The following is a 22259-nucleotide window of genomic DNA, read 5'->3' on the forward strand; positions in this document are numbered from 1 at the left end:
TTGAGGATGTCTGCACTACATGGCACAGATACTTAAAGGATCAGAGATTGTCTCCAAAATTTTTTTTTGCTGTCCCAAAAACATTTTGTTCACTGGGTGCAAAAGTTTGCCTATTTTCATTTTGCTGATGATAAAAATGTGGGAGACCAAGTCAGTTTATTTCTTTATGATGTGTGGTAGTTTGTATCTCTACCCTTTTCAACAGATATTTTGCTCCAGTTGTGTGTTTAATTAAAGTAAGTGCATCTTTTTGTAAACTTTTTTTAACTGATCACATCAATTTGCTGTGTAGGTGATTGGCCATCCCAAGTACCAAGGATCCAGAAGAATTGCCATCTTTCTGAGCATGCCAGATGAAATCCAGACAGAAGAAATCATTAAGGACATTTTTAAGCAAGGCAAGGAGTGTTTCATCCCACGTTACAAGCCTCACAGCAATCAGATGGATATGCTGAAGTTATCGTCAGCTGAAGACATTTCTTCTCTTACTCTGACGTCCTGGAATATTCTTCAGCCTAGTGATGATGACAGCGCAAGAGAGGAGGCTCTTGCTGGTGGTGAGTGTTTTCTTCCTGCGTTATGAGATGGCTGAGCAGGAGTAGCCTGGAGGCCAGTAGGAAATAATCTGATAGCAGGAGTGAAATGAAATGTTACGTTTTGGGTCTGTGCATTGTAGAGGTGCTTAAGTCGCGGTAAGCAGATGCTGTTTCCTCTTGCCTGTTTGTCTGTACCCTCTGCCATCCCTTTGGTAGGCCAGCAGGGCAGGAGCAGGACTGCACGGTTGATCCAGCTGAAGGAAATCCAGCCCTCCAGATGAATCAGCTGCTTGGTCGGTTCATGGACATCCTCAGGGCAGTGTCAGCAAGCATAACCTAGAGGCTCGTAAAGGAGACAGGGGCTTGCCCGGAGTGGCTTGGGCTACCATTGAAAGTCATGGGGGATTCACGGGTTTAATCTGCGCTCTGAGAACTGTAGTTTCCACTGCCTGAAAGGCAGGGAATTTTTCAGGTGATGCTTGTAGGCTGCCACAAGGATTTTCTGAAATTTTTCATCCTGCGCATTGTATTGCACAGATGAATGACAGCGCGGACAGGGAGCCTGCCCACACACAGCAGCCCTCCAGACTGCCACCGCAGCCTGAAAGTAAAAGGGCTTTCTGGTAGGCTTGGATGAATATTGCAAACTCCTTTCCATCATTATTCTCTCACATTCTAATTTTGATCTTATAATACCATCTTAGAACTGGATTCTTCATAAGGTTGAAAAGTTCGAAGTTCGTGTCGATCTAGCTAGTGGCATGCATGTTTTGTCCCCAGAATAACCTCTCTTTCTTAGCTTAAAATTCCCCAACTTCGGCAAAATTGTAAACAAACTTACTTTTTCTGTGTCTGCATCCATTATTTTCATTCATTTTGTAAACACATTAATATCTTCCTGAAACATCTGCAGAAACATTTAATATTATTAATGGAAAACTTAAAAAAATTGAATTCATGCTTGAAACCTCGGTCTGCAAAAATTCTCTCCAGGTGGAAATTCACCATGCAGACAGCTTCCACACCTCCCAGAGGTACCAGCTTTTAATGCTTAGTAAAGGAGCATAGCATTTGTGACTGGTTAAACCTGGGTTTGTATTTGCTTTGGGATGCCAATGTACTTTTCCAGAACTGTGTTTCTCTTTTATTTTGATCTCTACCTCTTTCTTAATTCAGAATCCTTTCTGTGTCCATGTTTTAGGTAGCAAGAGACTTCACTGCTTCATACAACCATCTCCTTTACATTTCATGTTCAGCACTGTTAGTTGTTTTCCTGGGTTTTTGCTTTTTTTTTTTTCCCAAAAATACTGCTTGTATTGATGGGATTTAGGGGCCCTTGAAGGTAACCGTTAAAATGTCCAGGGTTCTGTTGACTGAGCTTAGTTTTGGCACACAGGACAGGCTTTTGTACTACTGATGAACTGCTGTTAATTGAATTTAACAAGTCTGTTGCAGAGATCACAGTGTAAACACACAATTTTAGGTATGATGGGAGCAAGGACTACCAGGTGTAGAGTGCACTGGGATGTATCGGTTGGGGATGGCAGTGAGCAATGCCAAGAGAGCTACAACTGACAGTTACAACAACTGGTGTATGTCCATGTCAGGCTTGTTCTGCCTGAAGCTTGATTGTAGTCTGTGTGTACTGAGTAATTTAGGAATAATTCGGTTTGGATTGGAAGTAGGACCTTGGTCCTTTATCCTTGGACAGTTTTTGTGGGTTACAGAATAAATTTAGGTTTTCTTCACTGTTGCATAATCAGAACCCTCCCAGTTTGTCCCCACAGCAACACACACTGCATCTCTGTGTGTTTTTACATTCCTTTTGCTCTATTTTTTGTGTTAGTTATATTTTTTGAACTTTGGCATGTTTGCAGGAATGAAAAAACTACATCCAGCCTCCATTGTTGGAATTATGCATGGATGAAACCTTTATCTCTGTGATGTTATCAAATACTGTGGTGATCTGAGGCATTTACATTGTTACAAGGAGATAACATGGTGTTATATTAGTAATGTTCCCATTGCTGGGCTAAGTTGCTATGTAATTTCCAAGAAATACCCTGCAGGTACATAAATAAGTCATGTCATTTCTGAGTGTATTCATTTTGCATGACAAAAAGCTTAAGTTCACACTGTCCTTAAAACTTCAGGCATGGTTATTGTGAAGAACAGCTCAAATGTAAGACCAGGTATAATTTTTGTGGAGAGTTTCCCCATGTCTGGCAGTACTCCCAAGCTATGCTGGATAGACATGAACCTCTCCTTTTGGAGATGATCCTTCTTCTCTTGGATCAGGGTTTACCCATTTTCATCTTGGCAGTACACCACGTTATACCTTGTTGGCATAAACAAAGACACGCTGCAGTTTTGGTAGTAGAAAGTCTGTCATCTTCTCTGCCATACGTGGGCGACAGGAATTGTCATAGGAAAGGTGGATTTCTTCAGGCTAAATGGACACAGTAACAGAAAGAACAAAGGTGGAAGAAATTCAGATACTTTGTTTGGAGTAGGGGTGTACGTGTAGTGTAGGTGTGTTGGTTCATTTCCAGCTATACCCCCTGCAATATTTAGACAACTTTCGGGGCAGGCCAGTGGCACATTTTCTTAACGGGTACCAATTCCCATTTGTATCCTTGCCCATCAGCTGTGTAAAGGTACACTGGTGTAGGGTTTTGCCCAAGGTGAAAGTTCAGGCAGGTTGCAGTAGTTGTTTACAGCAGCATAGATACTTTGCGCAACTTTGGAAGGAGTAAATCAGATAAAACCATGCTCCCTGTTTGCTTTTTATCACGACTCCTACAGAAATTTAAAGGACATTTCCCCAGCAGCTCTAATTTCAATGTGGTTTAGGGAGGCGGTGTGATTCAGCGGGCTGGACATGGGTCTCCTCATTTGTCATGTTATTTATTATTACATAAACCTGCTCTGAGAGCTAGGGGTGAAAAGCTAAGTTATTCCCCTGAGAAATAGATTATTTTTACCGGAACTCAAAAAAATTGACTGGGTCGAGAATCTCCGTACGGTAAAGTACTTGGAGGTGGCTTCTCTTAAGGGAGGCGGGTGGCCAGCTTTGGGCTGAGGGATCTCAGCTGGAGGTCTTGGACCTGAGCAAATACTAGGCTTAAATATTCATAACTGAACTGAACTACTGACTAGTAGTTGAAGATGTACAATAAATTATGAACAGCTTTTAAAACATTCCCCTGAGTGATGGGGAGAGGTGTTTTGGCTTAGTTATTTTTCTTCGGCCAAAAAATGAAGAGTTACAAGAAATTGCGGCTCAGAATCTGCTTACTCTAATGGACTGTGGGGTGCTGCAAGAAACGGGACTATGGGTACAGACTTAATTCAGCCTCTTTATCTGTGTAAATGCTGCCCTGGTCTTTAAGTGCATTATTACATAGTCCAGATGCCATGATCTGGGCTCTTTCCAAGGTGGAGAAGATGAACACTGCTCGCTGTTAAGGAATGCTGCTGACAAGTATGCACTCCACCATTTGCTTTCTCTCTGTTCAAGTTAGACCTGCAGGCCTTTTTTACCGTGCATTATTCAAGCCTTGGTATGGAGATGGAGGTCTTCATTTCTTATCCATCACTACAGTGTTCAGTGACTCAAAGATGTTAACCGGTATTTGCTGATGGAGAAGCAGTGGAGGCTCAGGATCCTGGATCCAGCCTGGTCTGTGCAGAGGAGCAGCCCCCAGTGAATACAGACATGCTGACATCTTCTCTGTTCTCTCCAAAATGACAGTTTCACAAGCTTGTCTCGTCCTTGGGCTAGACCGCCTTTCCGAGCTTTGATTTCTCTGCCACCTCTCCATCCCTCTGGTCTTCACCCAACCTATCTGAAGCTCCCTCTACAGGTGTCCGTCTCTGGCCTTTCTGACCATGTTCCCCACTTCCTCCTGCTCTCAGTCCTAGCCTGTCATTTCAGGGGCAGCGGGGCCAACCTAAATAGCTTGCCCCCGCCAGAAGAGAGGAGGAGATCATGTGCTTTGTCTTCTTTCACTTGTCTGCCTCCAGACATACAAGATTCTCTGTCCCAATTTACTCATTTCCTTCCCCACTGTGCTGGCTTCTTTCTCTTTTTTATTGGCTCAGAAAAACTCCATCTCTGTTAAGTAGTACTTTTTGTACTAAACAGCAGAAAGAAGACATACTTTTGCGATTGCTTCTTTGGGCAGTGCCTACTGAAAGAAGCTGCTGCCTTGTCTCCTTCTCTTTATCCCCACCCCTCCACTCCTGTGCCAGCACAGATGCCCCTTGCAGCCGCGTTGGGAGCTAGACTGGGAGACCAGTCTTGGTTAGAGGTAACCCAGCACCAATAAGAGACTCTTCTTCGCCCAGACAGGGCCACCACAGAGATTTGGACTGATGCATCTGAAGGGCTGGTAGAAAGCTGGTGGATTGCGTAAACTGGTGGCATGTCCAAAAAAAGCCTCAGTGAAACTTCAGTCCTCATTTCCTTCCATGTTTCAGTTCCCAATCTTGCCCCAGGCAGCGGGACTGACAGGCAGTGCCAAAATGATAGTCCTTCTGGCTGCTCCCAGTTGGGAGAGGGCTGGCAGGAGGAGCAGTGCCTACAGCTCCATGTGCTGTCTGTGCAGCTGGAGATTTCCCTCCTGTTTTCAGTATGTGCCTGCCCTCCATGCTAAACCGGATCAGCGAGCTGTTCTGGACGGAGGGTATTTTCCTCCCCTCTTCCACCCTGCTTTGGTTGGGTTTTTTTAACCCAGAGGAGGGGATCCACTTTACGGTGTGGCCGTATCAGTGTAATGCTTGTGGGTGGGAACATCCCCTCAGAGATGGAGGGAATGCCCCCAGGGATGAAGGGAATGTCCCCTGTAAACTGGCACTGGCTCCTAGAGACCCATGGGGCCACCCGTACCGCCGTGATTCCAGCTGCAGCATGGAGAGGGTGGCATCTTCAGAGAGGCCCAGCGTTCGCCCTGACACGTCTTCCCTAAGCCTGTGCTGGCTTTCGAACATTCACAACGTTGTATAAGCCCAGCTCAAATGGATTTGAAGGGGGCTAAAGCCACAGCATTGACACGGAGGGTACTATGAACAGGGTTTGGAGTTCCTGCCTCAAAGCGTAGAGCAATGGAGCTTTCCCCATCCTTGTTTTTTGCTAGCTCTGATCTTAGAAACCACTGAACCCGCCTGAAATAAAAGAAACATACCCCCTCTCTCCGTTTGGCATAAATACCCAAGCTGAAAAATGTCAGCACTTGGCAGCAGAGCTTCTTGCATGTCGTGGGGAATGCTGAATAATCTGCAGCTGTGCTACTAAAGCGTTATGTATTTTTGCTCCCAGAAAGAAGGTGGTGAAGAACTGGACTTGTATTTTGTAACTTAGCTTGGAGTCTTCTGGCGTTTTCAGTGCTGGAAACTTTGGCGGCCTACCAATCACAGTATTTGTGTTGTATCTTCAAGGTAATTAGTGGAATGTTAACTAGATAAGCCACACTTTAGATAACAGTATATTTATTATTAATAATGAAGAAAGTTCCGAATTTCAGACAAAGTGAGGAAATACTAACCTGTGTCTAGCAGCAACTTCTTGCAGCTTCGTTTTCACATAACCCTTTGGATATGAGTTTTTGGGGTTAGGGTAGTTATACCTTTCTGCCCTTACAGCTTCCAGAACACGTTGAGAGTTGCTGCAGCATAAATTCTAGCAGCGTTCTGGTAGCAGCAACAGACAGGGACAGCTTACCTGCGCGGGTTGTATATGCCAGACAGTGTGACCTTGCAAGCAAAATGTTGGCTACCTCTGGGCTCCAGTTCCAAGCAGCCTCAAGTAGTTTGAAATTATTCCTGAGTGACCATTAGCCCTATTTTAAACTTTGCCATTGGGATCTGCGCTGCAGAAACATTTTAGTCTGCAAAAGCTCATTTTCACCTGTCTTTAAACTCCTGCTATTTAGTTATACATTCAAAGGAGCTACATTTGCTGCTAGGACTGATGGCCTTGTGATGCCATCAGTATTCTTACAGTTCTTTAGAAGTGTGACTGAAGTGGTGGTAATACAGCCTCAAGAGGAATAGATTTAACTTACAGCTGCAAAATAAAATAGGATGTAAAAAAAAGATAATGGGTTGGACATCACCACCCGCCCACCCCCCCCCGCCCGAAAAAAAAGCAAGCACCAGAAAGGGGAGGGTTTTGAAATATGAGGCACGTCAGAGTTTAGAAATAAAACACAGTGTGAGGAGAAAATGCTGTCTTGCAGCTCATATTCTACTTCAGCTCCATTAGGTGTCGTATGGCTGTTCATAAAGGCACAATGGGCCTGTACAAAATGATGCTAATCATTCTGAAAAAAGACATGTAGTCAGTAATGCTCAGGGGTAACTGTGAATATTTAAATGAGATACATGCAGATTGGAATGTATCTGGAATAAATGAAATATGGGTATGTGAAAAGCAGAGATGTTAAATATTACTGCCTAGGAAAAAGCCAAAAAAACCCAAACAAGATTGTAACGTGATTGCGGGAACTATTAGGATTTCTTCTCCTCGGGGAGTCTTGATTAAAACTTACAGTGAAATATATGTCAAGTGATAGATTATAATTTGAGAATCTTTTTACACTGGTCATGAAAAAGAAAACCTGAGAGCATGGCATGAAACAAAATTGAAAATCAAGGCTTAGCTCTTAATGTAATTTATTTTTTAATGAAATGATTGAAAGTTTGGAATGAGCTTCTGCTCAGAGACAATGAGCCATAGTATTTTGATATGCATAAGGAGAACAAATTCAGTGCAGGTGAGGCATTAACATCCTGGTGATGAGCCTTCCCCTCACGTAGCGCGGGATCAGAGCACTGGACGTACAATCCCACGTGGTGTTTTACGCGTCGGGAAATCTCACGTCTTGGAGCAGTAACTGAAATGTCTTCCTACCTCTGCAGCTGCAGTCCCCTCACAAACAGGTTCTCTGGTTTCTCTACCTGTGGGCATTCAGGGTGTTCCTCTAACCATGCAATATAATTGGCTTCGCTGCCTTCTGACAGCTGTGAGTTGTGCTGGTTGGTTAGCTGTAATGTGAAATATTATGTTCCTTATTACGTTAATATTACATTATGTTCCTACACTGAGTGAAATATTATGTTCCTTGTACTAATTTTAATGTTGCTGGGTTTAGTTCATTCTTCTATGATGAGAAGTAAGTAAGAATATTTGATTTACTTTCTTTTTACTATACGTTGTTTAATTAAACCTGCATTATATCAACTGTATTTTTTTCTATCAGACTTTGTCCACACTTTTACATAGAAGCTTTACAGGATCGGTAAGAGTTCCAACCATTGCTCTTTGAACCTTTGCAGTCTCTCTGATCTTATTTTGGAGAACATTTTATGCCTAGGTAAAGAAATACTATGCCATATATGTAATGGCAGTGTAGCAGTTAATTTTTTTCTGTATATATCATAACACTGCTTTTCAAATCAGCTCACTGGGCAGATCTTTTAAACTGGTTTCCACACAGGTATCCCACAGCGGTGTGTCATTACAAAAATGCCTGTTCCAGTATTAAAGACCCATAAAGTCATTTTACATTATTCTGTGTAGCATGTTCTCAAACAGGTAGAACTAGAAAAATACTTGCTTGGAAATCAGACATTTCAGGTATTGGACCCAGCTGCAATAGCAACTGTTTCCCTCAGGGGTTTTGCATATCCCAGCCTTCAGTTGAAAGATGTGGGACCCCATCCCCAGCACTGGGATCATTCTCTCCTGCAGCGGGTGTCTGCCCTTCCCCTTGATGTCTGCATCAGCTTCCACAACTCAGCCACCGCTTAAGAACAGTCAGCCCCCAGTTGGCTAGGTGAGTGCAGACACTTCACATGAGCTTCTGGGGGTGGTGCTGCTCAGAAACAGGTATGGCATGATTACAGATGCTCTGAAATGCAAAAGTTGATGTGCTTCTGTGGCATCACTTTGTAATGCCCTTTGGTGTCGTTGTGTCCTGAATTTCATTGGTGCAAGCTAAACGGTGAAGGCTGTGGGTGAATTTTAATACCACCTGTGCTGGGGCATCCTGCAGTGAACTTGGAGCGCTGAGTGCTCTGGAACACTCTAGCTTTTTGCTTTCATGAAGTTCATTAAGGCTTTAAAAGAGTGATGTCCAGTGTCACATCCATGTTTGCCTTCTTGCAGAAAACATTCTCCTTGCACTCAGCAACACAACTAAAAAGATTACTTCTTTTGTAATCAATTAAAGAGAAATGAAAGCAACATAGACAAGGGCTTTAAATTCACTGCAAGCGACTCTGAAGTGTTTTGTTTCAGAGGGCTGATTTTGCTACTGTGAGATTGTCGTTCATACTGTTTTTCAGAGGCAAGAGTCTCTCAAAAGCAGCTCAGAGGTTGGGTTATTTTTGGAGTGGGGCATGAGTCTGTACAACAAACTCACGCAGGGGGAACGCAGACGTGCAATCCAAACGGACATGTGTGTCTCCCTCTATTTTCATTTGTGGAAGGAAGAGCTGACACCAAACTTTCTCATTGCCGTTGTGCACATAATCTGGACTACCTGCAGAACAGGGGAGGACACCTTTTCCTGCTGCCCACCCACGCGGGGTAGTGTGGATTGAAGGTGGGGTTTGGTGAGGCAGCTGAGCCCTGCTCACATCTGGCTGGTGCCTGCAGGGGCAGTCCTGCTGCCCCTTTTTCTCGCTTCCAGCTCTGTGCTCCCCTTCTCTGCCCAACACCCCTGCCATCTCTGGTACTCACTGCTGAGCAGGTTCAGCTCATGAATCTGGCAGAAAGTTACTACTTTTAGTTTCTTTCTTTTTCTGAGGATTGGTTTTCTGCCAGCTTAGAGGGCTGTTAAGTCAGGTCAGCACTTTTCCAGCTACAAAAGATTTGTCTTCCTGGCACAGTTAATCCCTGCTGTCTTTGCTGAGATTCAAAATAGGCTATCGTTTCCCCTGTACGGTGGGAAATTCCTTGGACGTGGCTGAGAGCCATTGGCTTTCAGGGAGCAGGAGACGCACGCTGCTGTTTCACATTGGAAGGATAGCTCTTGGCCTTCATGCTTGGCACTCAGTTCCTGCTCCTGCTGGCTTTTGTGCACAGGAGTTGGGAATCAAATTTGGGGTGAAGCTGGAGGGCAAATTCCTGTCCTGGAGTGACATGAAACCCTTTGCCGGCAGGTGTCAGTATTCCATAGATTTACTATGGACTATTGGTGTCATTTAGACTGTTTTCCTATAATTAAAATCTCATCCAGGCATTGTAGTCACACACACAGGAGAGCAGGTGCTTCAGCCTCAGGTCTCCAGAAAGTCAGGAGTTGTTGGATGGAGGTGGAGGATTACAGGGACAGTTGGGGTTTTTTTTAAACTGTGCAAGCTGAAAAAGGTAAGAGAGTCATGTGGTGGAAGAAGCAGAATTTCTCAGCTGTTGTGATGTTTGACACCAACAGTGGAAGTGCTGTCATGTCCAAAGCAGCTGACTCTACGTGTTCAATAAAGCCTGCCTGTAAGCATGCCTGATGTTCCCTTCCAGTGGTGTGACTCCTTACAGGAGTCAGGGTTACGCACAGACGAAGCAGTTAATGCCTTAACCTTTTATATTTCACAAGCAATTCTGCGTGTTGTATGATAGGCTGAGTGAGTCAAAGGGCGTTGGAAATATTGGTAGTGATGCGTGATGTATTGAAAAAATCCCCAAATGATTCACTTCTGTCATATTTTGATTTAAAAATACCCAGAGAGCAACATGCAAAAGAGCACCAAGGGTAAAGAAATGAAGTAGTGCACATAGACGTGTGTAAAGTGGAGGTATCTAAATAAGCGCTCAGATAAACGCTATGGGAAGTGTAGCTGATAAGATCTTAAAGAATTTCCCAGAGAAATAGATAAAGATACACAAAGGTCCTTGTATTTTACGCAGCAGCAGTGTTTTGACAATCTGCACACAGAGTTCAAGCACCAGTGCCTTGCGAATTTCTCCAAAGGAGCAGATTTGCAGTCAGCATTTGCTGATTTAACAAGATGTGTTGATGTGCTGCAAAGTGGCTCTAGTGCCGTTTGTCCTCTCTTTGGAATTGCTCCGTGGCACATCTTGTTTCAGAGTATTTTGGTGGTTTAACATCGCAGGAGACCAAGGTGCAAGCCTTTGAACCAAGCTTTCTTTGTTGCCCATGTTTTCCCAGTCAGACTGTTGTAACTCTGCTCACATCTCAGAGTAGCGGGGAGTAGCAGGAGCAGAGAAGTCATTTTTCACAGGCTGATAACTAAATCATCTCTAAGCAATTATTTCCTTTACTCTGAATTTGCAAAACCAGACATTTTTGTAGGTGGCATTGAGTGATTATGGTTTATTTACGGGGTTTACGCAGACTTGATGAATAATAGTGAAATAGAAAAGTACTTGTTCAAATTTTCTTTTAGGTAGACATTTGGCAAATTCTGAAAATGAGACACTTGACCTCAGCTGACTAAGTTAAACCTCAGGGGAAATGAGTGTGATGCTTACAGCCTTGCACAGACTTCCCACATTATGAAAGCAGCTAGAATTTGAACACCACTCTCAACCTTACACGGTAGCTTCCCTGATGACATGTGAAAGGTTATTTTTTTGTGGAGCGGGATAGGTTTGCTTGAGCAGGACTGACGTAGCACAGCTGGTGGTGTGCCTTGCACTTAACCTTTCAAATGCATGGGCACTAGATTTAGAAGGTTTTGTTTCAAATGCATTCGGAATAGGTGAGTGTTTGCTTGATCACAACTCAGAAGTACAGAAGCCGATCAAAAGACTTCATTAGTGTGTTTTGCAGGTTTAATGACAGGAGAGTGGCTGCCACTCTGTTGTTTTAAACCTGTGTGACTGATGGCTATCGTGTAGCTTCTCAGGGAGAAGTAGAATGTTTTATTACGCTGTAGTTCAGAAGGGCAAGTGTGAGCTGTGGAGACCAATGTTTCACGCTGACACAAAGCACTGACATGGATGAGTAGACAGATAAACGCTGAGTTGCTCAATGCTTGTTTGTAGATTCTGCTGATGGTTCTATTTTCTGCACGGTATTTTATTGAAGTCATAACATAAGCTGTCCCAGCTGTGCTAGCGGGCTGATTGCCCAAGGCGCTATAGAGGAGGTCGTCTGCGTGGCATCTGCGTGTAGAAGGTGGGTTACAGGCGTGAATGTGGGCAAAAAGGTTTTTAGAAGACAAAAGGACACAAAACCTTGCTGGTGTCTGCAATTCTCCTACACAAATAGGAGTGAAAGCAAAGGAAGTGATTTCTCCCTGGATGAGTTGAGCATTAGCCTTGAGGGCCTCATGGTGTGCCCCATAGCAGGATGGATTGGATGTGATACCTGGATTTCTGATTCCTGATCCTGGGTAGTGAGTGCTCGGTCTCAGTTCATCTCGCTGGCTTTTCTTCTAAAGCAACAGATGTCTGGGAATAGTTGGAAGAAGTGGTACTGCACAATTACAGGTGTGCACACAGGGAAACACCTGGAGGAACTGGCAGTGGTTTACAATGAGCTGGTTTTTCAATCTAATGTGCAACACAACTTTTAGTCCTGTTAGGTAACTGTTTGGGATCATCAGGAGACTACAGATTGAGCACTAGAGGAGGGCTGTTTGAGCACAACCAACAAATACCTACAGGTGAAAAGAATGGATTTTTCTCAGGTGTGCACACAGGGAAACACCTGGAGGAACTGGCAGTGGTTTACAATGAGCTGGTTTTTCAATCTAATGTGCAACACAACTTTTAGTCCTGTTAGGTAACTGTTTGGGATCATCAGGAGACTACAGATTGAGCACTAGAGGAGGGCTGTTTGAGCACAACCAACAAATACCTACAGGTGAAAAGAATGGATTTTTCTCAGACTTGTGTCAGTAACTCGGGATATTTTTCATGTAGTTCCCAAGGTTGGTGCGGAGGGGAGTTAGTGGGGCAGTGCTGATGTACAGTAACTGAGGATCTGATCCTTTGTGTTGTGACTTTGGTCTCCAAGGAGATGAGGATTCATGCTGAGCTTCTGATACTGGTTTTCAAAGGCTGTCTCACATGAGCACACAGGAATTATCAGATAAGTTCCCTTTCTGTTTAAGCGGTCGTATTTACATTTTAGCAGACTGGCTGGGGCAAAGTTAAGCAACATATGTTTATGTCTGCGATCCCCTGTGTTACTGGAAGAAGTCAGCATCGCTGGTTTGGATGAGTGACTTTTTCAAATGTTCATCAGTTGCAGCAGAGGGTAATGTTTTTGCCTCCTTGCTCATTTGACTGTGGATATTACAGTATCCAGGGCTTAGTTGCGATAACAAGCTGGTTTCCTCTGGAAGCAATCTCAGCTTTTCCAGGAGCTACACACTGGTAGGGTCTGGATTAGGCCTGTAGTGACCAGATCTGGCATTTCCCTTTCTGACCTTATACCAAGTCAAGTGTATAATAGCAGAGAAACCAAGGGCGAGTTTGAAACCAGGAGCAGGTGTTTTCCAAAGGGCAGAAAAGATTTATCTGGAAGGAAATACCAAGCTGTTAGCAACCTCAGTAGTGGTGCAGGGGGCACCCTGCACATTCTAGGGAGAAGGCTTAGCACCAGTCATAAAGGGGAAGGGATTTGTTTTGCCACAGCGTAATTGAATTATTTACTTCTGTGGAGTTGTTTTCCCTGAGGTGTGGTGATTAACCCAGACCACAGCGTTAGGTGCTGTGTAAATACAGAACAAGATGATGGCCAGTGCCCTGTAGAGTGTATGTTTAGAGGCTAACACCCACCCAAGAGGCCTAACTGTGCTGATGCTGACGGTAAAGTTAAAATACCGACTCTGTCATTAATTAGAACTTTCTGGGTCATTCCAACTCATTGGCTCATACCCTGCGTGTCACCAAGACTGATACTTTCAGTGTTAGTGACTGCGTTAATTTTTTCTTCTGTGCCAGGCAGTAGATACAGAGGCAGCAGATAGTTACTACACCCTTTTCATTCTGAAAAGTAAGGTTTTCCTGCCAGAGGGTTTGGTTTTTTGTCCTTGCTAGATCAGAAAAGGACCAAAGTAAGCTGTGTAAGGTGTGCATAACACCAAAACCAGTCCTTTCCTTTTAACAGAAAGCTGTTCTCCTGGTTCTTCTGTCCTGCACCTTATGTAGTCGTTTACATCTGAGCAAAGCAGAGGGAGTCCCTGGCTGCCCCTGCAGAGTGAGCTGTGCATGGAAGACCCGCTGCAGAAGAACACATTCTTGCCCACCGTACGGGGCTGGGAGGATCTGGCCATCCTTGTAGGGATGGAGTAAAGGATGCACAAACTTGGGTGCTTCAGGGAGAAGCTCAAACTGCACAGCTGCTGCTGTGAGGAGCAGCAGCGGTGGCACACAGAGCTGATTGTTGTCAACCTCTTGTAGGCTCGAGCTCAGAAGACGGCTGTGCTGCGAGCATGATTTTTATGAGCACACTGCTGTTCTTTACAGGAGCACAGGGGTTGCTGCAGCTCAGCTTCTGCTTCCTCTTCTTGTAAGTGCTTTGGAGGCAAGGATCAAAAGAATCCTGGCTCCCACTCTGATGGGTCCCAGGTGCTTTGCCACAAAGCAAGTGGTGGCAAGGGATGAGAAGATGGGATAACAGAGCATTTTGGTTTCATCATCCATTAGGCAGATGAATGACCCCACATGGTAAGTGGCGGTGGTCTGGTGGAGCCTCTTCGAACCTGGGAGTCGAGCGGTCATGCTGGCTGCTCCTTCTGAGGGCAGGACAAGTCCCCAGCAGTCTTTGCATGACCTGCATCCTATGTGCAGTTTGAAATCTTCCATAATTAACCATTGTAAGAACAATCCTGAAAATGATGGCTGGCATTTCAAATAGGAACATCAGATTAAGGAGAAGAGAGGTGCAAGGACAAAATCCTTCCCTGGGGAACAAACCATGAAGGGTAATGAGAAATGCACTGCCGAACTGAGATCCTCACAGCTGCCTGGAGGAAGTGAAACCCTGTATTGTTATTTAAAACACCAGAGAGGGGCTGCTGAAGTTTTGGTCTGCTGGTTAAGTCGGGGGATGCACAGCTTGAACACCTGCCTCTTGCCTGTAGTTTTGCCACGTTTCCTGAGTTCTTGGGCAAGTCATTTCACTTCTCCGTGGCACAAGGTATGTCTCTGTAGATGTAAGCAAGTCAGTGCAGACAGAGCACGCCTGTACACCCACATGGCAGGTTCTGAAGCCGTGACTCTGTCTACACTGCTAAATAACACAGGGCTGAGTGGCACTAACTAGTCCTGTGCACACTGCACAGAACTTGTCTTTTCTGTTTTGGTCTCACATGACGCGCCTGTGGCCCTGAGATGATACTGGGTTTTTTTTATCTTTTCCCCAGTTCACAGTATCCTTAATAATGTGAAGCTTTATGGCAGACCATCACAGCAATATTTTTGTAGTATCAGTCTGTGTTGTGTAATCTGGCACATGGCAGGAAAGCCTGTGTCTATGTCTGGAGGAGCAAAACCAGTTTTGTTGGTGTAGGAGGACAGCACAGGGTGGAAGGAGCCAGACCTGTACTTTTCTGGTTTTCCTGACCATGGAATCCTGTCCCTGGACCAGGCATGGGTGTCACCTGGACCAGCAGTGCCAGGCAGTGTGCTGACAATTAAACAGTATTGACCACCCGGGATCCTGTAAATTGATTCGTTTTCTGGCCCTGCTGTATTTAGCAGTATACATGAAACCTGTGCAGCTGTGTCAGCACAGCTGTATGCATAGTGATAGGTAAGTCAGGGTGTATTATTTCACACATGGTGCTACACAGTTGAAGGAGCTGTGGCCACAAGAACTCATGTCATAGATACAGCGAATATGAGGTGACTGTCATTATAATTGCCAACCTTACTGGGATACGCAGGAGCTTCATTAAAGTGTGTAAGGATCATTGATAATTTTTATGTAGAAGCTGGAGCAATACATTGTTGCTTGACAACAGTTGACCTGTTTCCAGCAGCTCGAGGGTGGTGATTCTCCCCCTCTACTCTGCTCTCAAGAGACCCCCCCAGGAGTTCTGCATCCAGCTGTGGAGCCCCCAACATCAGAAGGATATAGACTGGTTGGAGCAAGTCCAGAGGAGGCCACGAAGATGAACAGAGGGCTGGAGCACCTCTGCTATGGGGGCAGGGTGAGACAGCTGGGCTTGTTCATCCTGGAGAAGGGAAGGTTCCGGGGAGACCTTATAGCACTTTCCAGTACCTGAAGGGGCTACAAGGAAGCTGGGGGGGACTTTTTACAAGGGCCTGTAGTGACAGGACAAGGGGTAACGGGTTTAAATTGAAAGTGGGGAGATTTAGATTGAACATCAGGAAGAAGTTCTTCCCGGAGAGGGTGGTGAGGAACTGGGACAGGTTGCCCAGAGAAGCTGTGGATGCCCCATCCCTGGAACTGTTCAAGGCCAGGCTGGATGAGGCTTGGAGCAACCTGGTCTAGTGGAAGTTGTCCCTGCCCATGGCAGGGGGGGAGGAACTAGATGGTCTTTAAGGTCCCTTCTCACCCAAACCATTCTGTGATTCTATGATTCTATGACAGTGTTTTCAGCCTTTAGCAATTTGCAGACCACATGCAAGTATTCAAGGAAAAACATGGATTGCCTATAGCAAAAGGCTCTTGACTGTGGGTCCTGGCATGTAGTCACAGGACCCTTGGCGATCCAAGAACCACCAGTTAACGGTGATGGGCTCATGGGGAGGCATGGACATTACAAAGAGAGGGGGAGAAGTAGGTGGCGAACGCTAGACCTCTCAGCATGTTTACAAGGCACTAAAAACTGATTGGGTGTTTGATGCCCAAGTACCCGCTCTGTCTTCTTGGGAACAAGGATGCCATTTCACACAGCGGTCTGTGGGAGCAAGGGGAGTGGGATTTGAGAATGGAGCAAGCCTTGGGGCACCCTCGGTGGCAAGCATGGTTCTGTAGGGCTGGAAGGGCTGAGGAGCGTGAGGGGAAGATGTTCTTGCACTCATCTGCCATCCTGTTGATGTGTGCTCAACGCTGATAGTAATCTTACATGTCTGCAATCTTGGTCTCATCTCTGTCTGCAATCTTGGTCTCATCTGTGTGTCACCTCTCATCCTGTCACAGCTCTTCCCCCTCGCTGCCGCAGGCACCACAAGAGGTTTTGTTGCTCCCCAAGTTATGCAGTGGGGAAGCATTTTCTCCATGCAGCTCTGCCATTCATTCTAGCTCCCAGGGTAGGATTTCGGGCTAATGCAGCTTGAACTGCCCTCGGGCTCCTTGCAGGGTAGCTGTGTCATTTTTCTACCAAAAATCTTGCTGGGCATTTTACTTAAATCTTGTAGGGTGTGAGTTGCATAGATATCAGTCAGCATGTTGTGAAGCCAGAGCAAAGGTGTTCAGTAGCACAGTGCTCCAGTGCAAGGAAAATATAAGGGTAACTGTTATAGTATTTACAGCTGCATTTTTCATACTGAGATTTGCACAAGCTTGAGTTATTCAGCATAAAAAATCCATGATTATAGAGGAGCTGATTGATTAAAACAGATTCTGTTTCTCCAGAGTACTCAGAAGAAAACACTGTGCTTTAATACATTGAATTTCACTCGAGTGTGCCCTATGCTGTCAGTTAAACTACGTAGAAAATACCTTTCTTCCCTGCACCATTCCTGCCAATTCCCTCTTTGTGCTTGTCTGCAGTTCCCCAAGTGCTTGTCTTCTTCCTGTCTGTGATACAGATATAAGGAGAAATGGCACATTTCACTCTCCAGATTTGCCCCTTGTGTGCATTTTTACCTGCCAGCACTAGCAGCTGCAAATGTTTCCTGCTTTGTGCCAGCAGAGTCACACGAAGTGAAAACAGCTAAAAGCGTGTAACACGGAGTGTGTTTCTTTTCTGTGCATCGTTGGTGTTTGGTCCATATCGGTTTTGGGGCCACCCGAATACCTATGCGAAGCCAATGTGAGGCAGATCATGGAGAGGATGAGTAGTGAGGACAGTGGTAGCTCAGGGAGGATTTGACCTGCGGAATCTATTGCTGCCTGTGCTAACAGGGAGAAGATCAGCCAGTTTCTAGGTCCTAGTCCATAGGCCTGACAGTTGGCCTGATGGGGTGTATAAAAATATGTATTTTTACTTGCAGACTGGGGAGATGTGGTGTGGTACGTCCAACATGATGCATCTCTTTTCAGATGGGGCCATAGTTCCACACTCATGCCTCTTTTCTCCTTTGTTTGCCATTTGTCTGTCCTATGAGTCAAAAGTGGTAAAGGTGGTAAAACACTCAGACTCCTTTTTATTTCAACCAGTTGTATTCTGTGGTTTGCCCTTTGGCTAATTCCCTCCTCTTACTACCCTGACCATGAAAAACATGCTGCTTAACTGTATGACGCCAGATTTGCAAGACTGATCTTCTCTAAGCATTTCACACTGTGTTGCCTTGCATATTTTATGTCAATGTTCTAATTAAGTCATCAGGTAATGATGGATGAGTGTTCAAGTCAGTGACTCCTCTGGAGGATGAACAGTGGAAGGAAATCTCCGGGAGCCTGGGAAGTGTGTGCATATGAGTTGGTGTTATATGGACTTTTAACATGCACTTCCAGGGTGAGTTCGGAGTCGATATGTGGTCTCAGATGGGATTCCTTGGAAACTGAAAAACTCTGCTTAGCCCTGGCTCCTCCAGTGTGTGCTCCCACCCATCTCCTTGAATGCTGAATTCCTCAGCTAGATGTAGTGAGAGCAGCTCAATCCAAAGCATCAGGAGAGAGGAGGACATAGGAGGAGCAGAGTAAGGCTAAGTACGGTTCCTGTAAGAAGGAAGAAGCAGTGGATGGAGACACAGCATTTGCTTTCTTCCCAGACTCGTGTCAGCTGTGCTTTAGTCCTGCGCTGGCTTTCCACTATCCTTCTTGCCCTCCTCTCCTGAAGTGTCTGCTCCAGCAGCCAGTAACAAAAGACTTTCTCTGCCATGTGAAACTCATACATGGGATATTCCTGGGTCCAGCAGTCAATTCCAGGCCAGCCAAGCTCATTTGTTTAGAGGATGTCCTTGCAAGATTTCTCAAACCCAACGAACAAGCCTTGGATAAGTTACGGGAATCTGCACATGGGCTGCCTCCACGCCTGGCGGGCACTCGGCCTGGCAGCCGGTTCCTTTGCCTACCTGGCAGTGATGTGAATCGACCCCTGAAGTGGGCAGCTGACTGTAAACTGTCGCTGGCTACCTGGCACGGTGCTGGTCCACATCCCTTCATAGGGTATGAACAAAGCAGTTAAAAAGGCCTTAGCTAATCTCGCCTTCTTATCCTGGAGCTGGTTGGTGGGGTCTTTTGTCAGGGTTTCACCAGTCTGTCGGGTCTGTTTTGTCCATGATTAGCAGCGTATGCAGCTTGTTTCAGTTTTTAAGCCAATTCTGATTTCCAGTCAAGTGCAGTGTTGGAAGAGTCTCAGGGAGCCAGAAGGAGGGATGTTCAGGGCAGGCAAGCAGAATGCCTGTGTGTGCTGCTGAAGCAACAGTAAAAATTGCTAGAGGCTGAGGAAGAAAGTCCTTTGGGAGAAGAGGAGCCTGACCTCACGAAGAGACAAGCCTTCAAATCTTGATCTTGATACAAGAGGGCAAATGCCCACTCTCAGAATATGTTGTATACCAGGTTCTTTGGTTTTGGGAGGCGGAGTGAAGGTTCATGACCTCCTGCAGTCATGTCAAGAAGATGCTCTTTCTCTCTTATGCATCTTCTATTCATTCTTCTTTCCTTTTCTGTTTTTGTATCTGATGCTGAAGTTCATCTGGTTTTCTGATTCTTCCTGCATCTAATTTCCCTAAATTCAATCTCTGCTGGATTTAGAGTCATAATCATTAGTATTTGGAACTGTGGGATTAAAATGGTAAAATAAATTTGTTATAAGGTAGGTTTTTTTTCCCTTCTAGCTTTTCAAGGTCTAATTAATTTGTAGCTGATCTAGTATGCAGTTGATAAGATGAAAATGTAAATTTACAGGTTTAGTATTCAAAGTATTTTTCATCTGATCAAAGAGAAGGGAGCATTTTGCAAAAGACAAAGCTTGTGTTTTTGCAAATGTCTGAAGTGATGTGGGTGTAGTTGAGCCATCAGGAAATCCACAGTGCATCCACTAATGTTTATTTCATTTTTCTGCAGGGGGTCTTGACCTTATCTTCATGCCAGGCCTTGGGTTTGACAAAAAAGGCAACAGATTGGGAAGAGGGAAAGGATATTATGATACCTATCTTGAAAGATGTATGAAACATCCCAGTGGAAAGCACTACACGATTGCCTTGGCTTTTAGGGAACAGATTTGTGAATCAGTGCCTGTGACAGAAAATGATGTCCAAGTGGATGAAATCCTTTATGAAGACTGCTGAAAGTATCTAGGTACCAATCCACCTTCAGAGTGACCAACCAAAGATGTCAGATCCATCAATCATGACTTTGCAATAATCATATAGGACTTTGGGAGCAATAAAATACACTGTTTGTGTTTGAACAAAAAAACCCAAACAGTGTAAATGTGGTAATAGTAGTGAGGATTGCATTGATTTGCTTCTAACTAGCAAATACCTGGCTTGAATTCTTAGCGTAGCATGAACAGAAACAAGAATCTGTGACTGTTTCTTACTGTAAGGACCTTTTCTTCTCATCATACTTCTCAGAAATGAGCTACTTGGTACTTAACAGTTTTATTACTCCAGTTTGAAAGTGAAATGTCTACTGATGATAGTCCTTGATCTATTCTGGAACTAGATACTTGTTATGCTAAAAGCATTTAAATATTATCTTTATTCTTGAGCAAAACAAGAAACTGTCACAGAAGTAAGCTGGGCAAAAAAATGGTAATTGGAAAAAAGCCTTAACTGATTTTAGTGTGTACAACATTTTTGAATGTTTACTTGGCTCTTTGAAGTTGTCTTGCAATAAGGGAAGTGTCTGTTAATAAAAGGGTTCATGTCCGCAGCTCTGGTGTATGTTTCTTTCTTTTGTCTGAATACTGTCGGCTGAGATGTGGTCAGTGAATTCTCAATCTGGAAAAAAAACCCCAATACTTTTTTTTGTAAAACAATATTAAAAAATACTTTAAGTTCTGTAATTTTGTCCATGGGTCATTTATAATGTCCCAGAATATTGTGTGAATTATGGATACGATTTTAAGGGATAAAGAATTGCAGAGAACGGGTGTTATGGATTGAGTAAATTTTTGGGTGAGAGGAAGAAGTGAGTGAGTTTTCCTCTGCTCACTGTCCTCATAGAATGCAGCTTTTCGGTTCAAGATAATCAGTCAAAATTTTGTGCTTCTTCTTCAGCGCAACTTCACTGCTTCTAGACCTGTTTTAACTCCTCTCTCAGAAGATGAGTACATTTATTTTAACCAAACACTCTATGTCATTAACAATTCCATGAATTCCCAAGGACCAGAATGCCCTTAAGACCTCCTCAACAATAACTGTTTAGTGAACAAAACCGTGCCTGCAGTATGTATGAACCTTTTGGTCTCAAAATGCTTGTATTCAGTTTTATTTCCATCTTGCCAGTACAGTAGTTAAACCCTCTTACTCAGGAGTTGACATGAACTTAGCAACTCAGGCCTCTCTGGCCTGTGCTCCCTGGTGCTTCTTCGTCCCGTGTTAAGGTGCCTTCAGTATTGGCCTGCTGGGCTTCCCACTGGTGTGTACGGAGAAGCTGCGACCCGCACACGACAGCTGGTAGCAGTTTGCAGAGCGGGCTCTTGCGGAGAGTGATGGGGGTCAGACTTGGCCTTGGGTCGGCTCTTTATCAGACTAGCTCGCTCCACTGAAGGAATGGTGTGGAGAGAGACGTGTTCGTGTGCCACACGGGGTTGTGGGAGGAGAAGTTGAGCTGGCAGGATTGGTGCTGGTGCGAGCGGTCGAGCCTCCTCCAGCTGCCCTCAGCTCTGCATTGCCACCAGCTGTACAGCCTGGCAGGAGGGAGACGGACTCTTCGGATTGAAGACCTTTGGGGAATAAATGTGATGAGAAAATTGGACTTTTGTTTTTAATGGTGTATGTCCTGGCGGTATTTTAATCCCTTCTTCATTTCTGAACTTCTGTTGGCATATGGAGAGCAACAAAATAAGACATGGAGCGGGCTTTGCGTGTAGCAGATCCCTAGGTTTGTCTGCAAGGCTCTGGAGTTCACGGGTCGCGTTAGGCTCAGCACCGTGCCGTATGGCATGGCATGGCCCGCCACAGACATCTGCAAAGCTACGACGAAGGCAGTGCTTTTCACAGCAGAAACCTGGATCCCAAATCTGATAGAGGTTTTAAATGCATCTATTAAATCCAGCTCCTTCAACAAGCTACCTGCTTCCAGCCCACCAGAACCAGAGGGTGCTTTCAGTGGGGTTCTGCCTCAAGGTTTAACCATGGTGGGATTCTCAGGCACGTTTTCATGTTTCTGCTTAGTGTGACACTGAGCCTGACTGCCTGAGTGTGGCTCCAGTTCTGCTTTGGGCACAAAATTAAGAGGACGTGTCAGCGTAACAGAACATAGTCAGAGGCTAGTGACCTCTTGCTGCTACGTATAGTCTGTGGGGAAGCCATCATGTTCTGGTTTAAAGCTGAATACTGGTTTTTTGAGCTGTGTTTTATTGGGGTGCCATGTGCCACATAAATTAAATGGCTACCATGAAAGCAAACTTTTTACCCCAAACCTCTGAGCCTTGGGGCTCTGCTTGTCTGAGACATTCTTTATGTAAGAGGGTTTATTACTATTATTATTATTATTA

At 44.7% G+C, this 22259-nt stretch overlaps 1 protein-coding gene across 1 annotated transcript; it reads left to right on the plus strand.

Moving 5' to 3' along the window:
• Positions 1-282: 282 nt before the first annotated feature.
• MTHFS (5,10-methenyltetrahydrofolate synthetase (5-formyltetrahydrofolate cyclo-ligase)) lies at positions 283-20079 on the plus strand. The gene is made up of 2 exons (XM_010149095.1): positions 283-557; positions 19658-20079. Exons 1-2 carry the CDS (start codon positions 347-349, stop codon positions 19879-19881), a joined length of 435 nt encoding a protein of 144 aa, XP_010147397.1. The 5' UTR covers positions 283-346; the 3' UTR covers positions 19882-20079.
• Positions 20080-22259: the final 2180 nt, after the last annotated feature.

Source organism: Eurypyga helias, unplaced genomic scaffold (genome assembly GCF_000690775.1).
Source record: "Eurypyga helias isolate BGI_N326 unplaced genomic scaffold, ASM69077v1 scaffold37753, whole genome shotgun sequence".
Classification (NCBI taxonomy): Eukaryota; Metazoa; Chordata; class Aves; order Eurypygiformes; family Eurypygidae; genus Eurypyga; species Eurypyga helias.

What these genes read in the sequence shown, in the direction of transcription:
- MTHFS (XM_010149095.1), top strand. Translation starts at nt 347, where the DNA reads ATGCCAGATGAAATCCAGACAGAAGAAATCATTAAGGACATTTTTAAG. An exon ending in AGAGGAGGCTCTTGCTGGTG is followed by an intron (nt 558 to 19,657) that starts GTGAGTGTTTTC and finishes ATTTTTCTGCAG; the next exon opens with GGGGTCTTGACCTTATCTTC.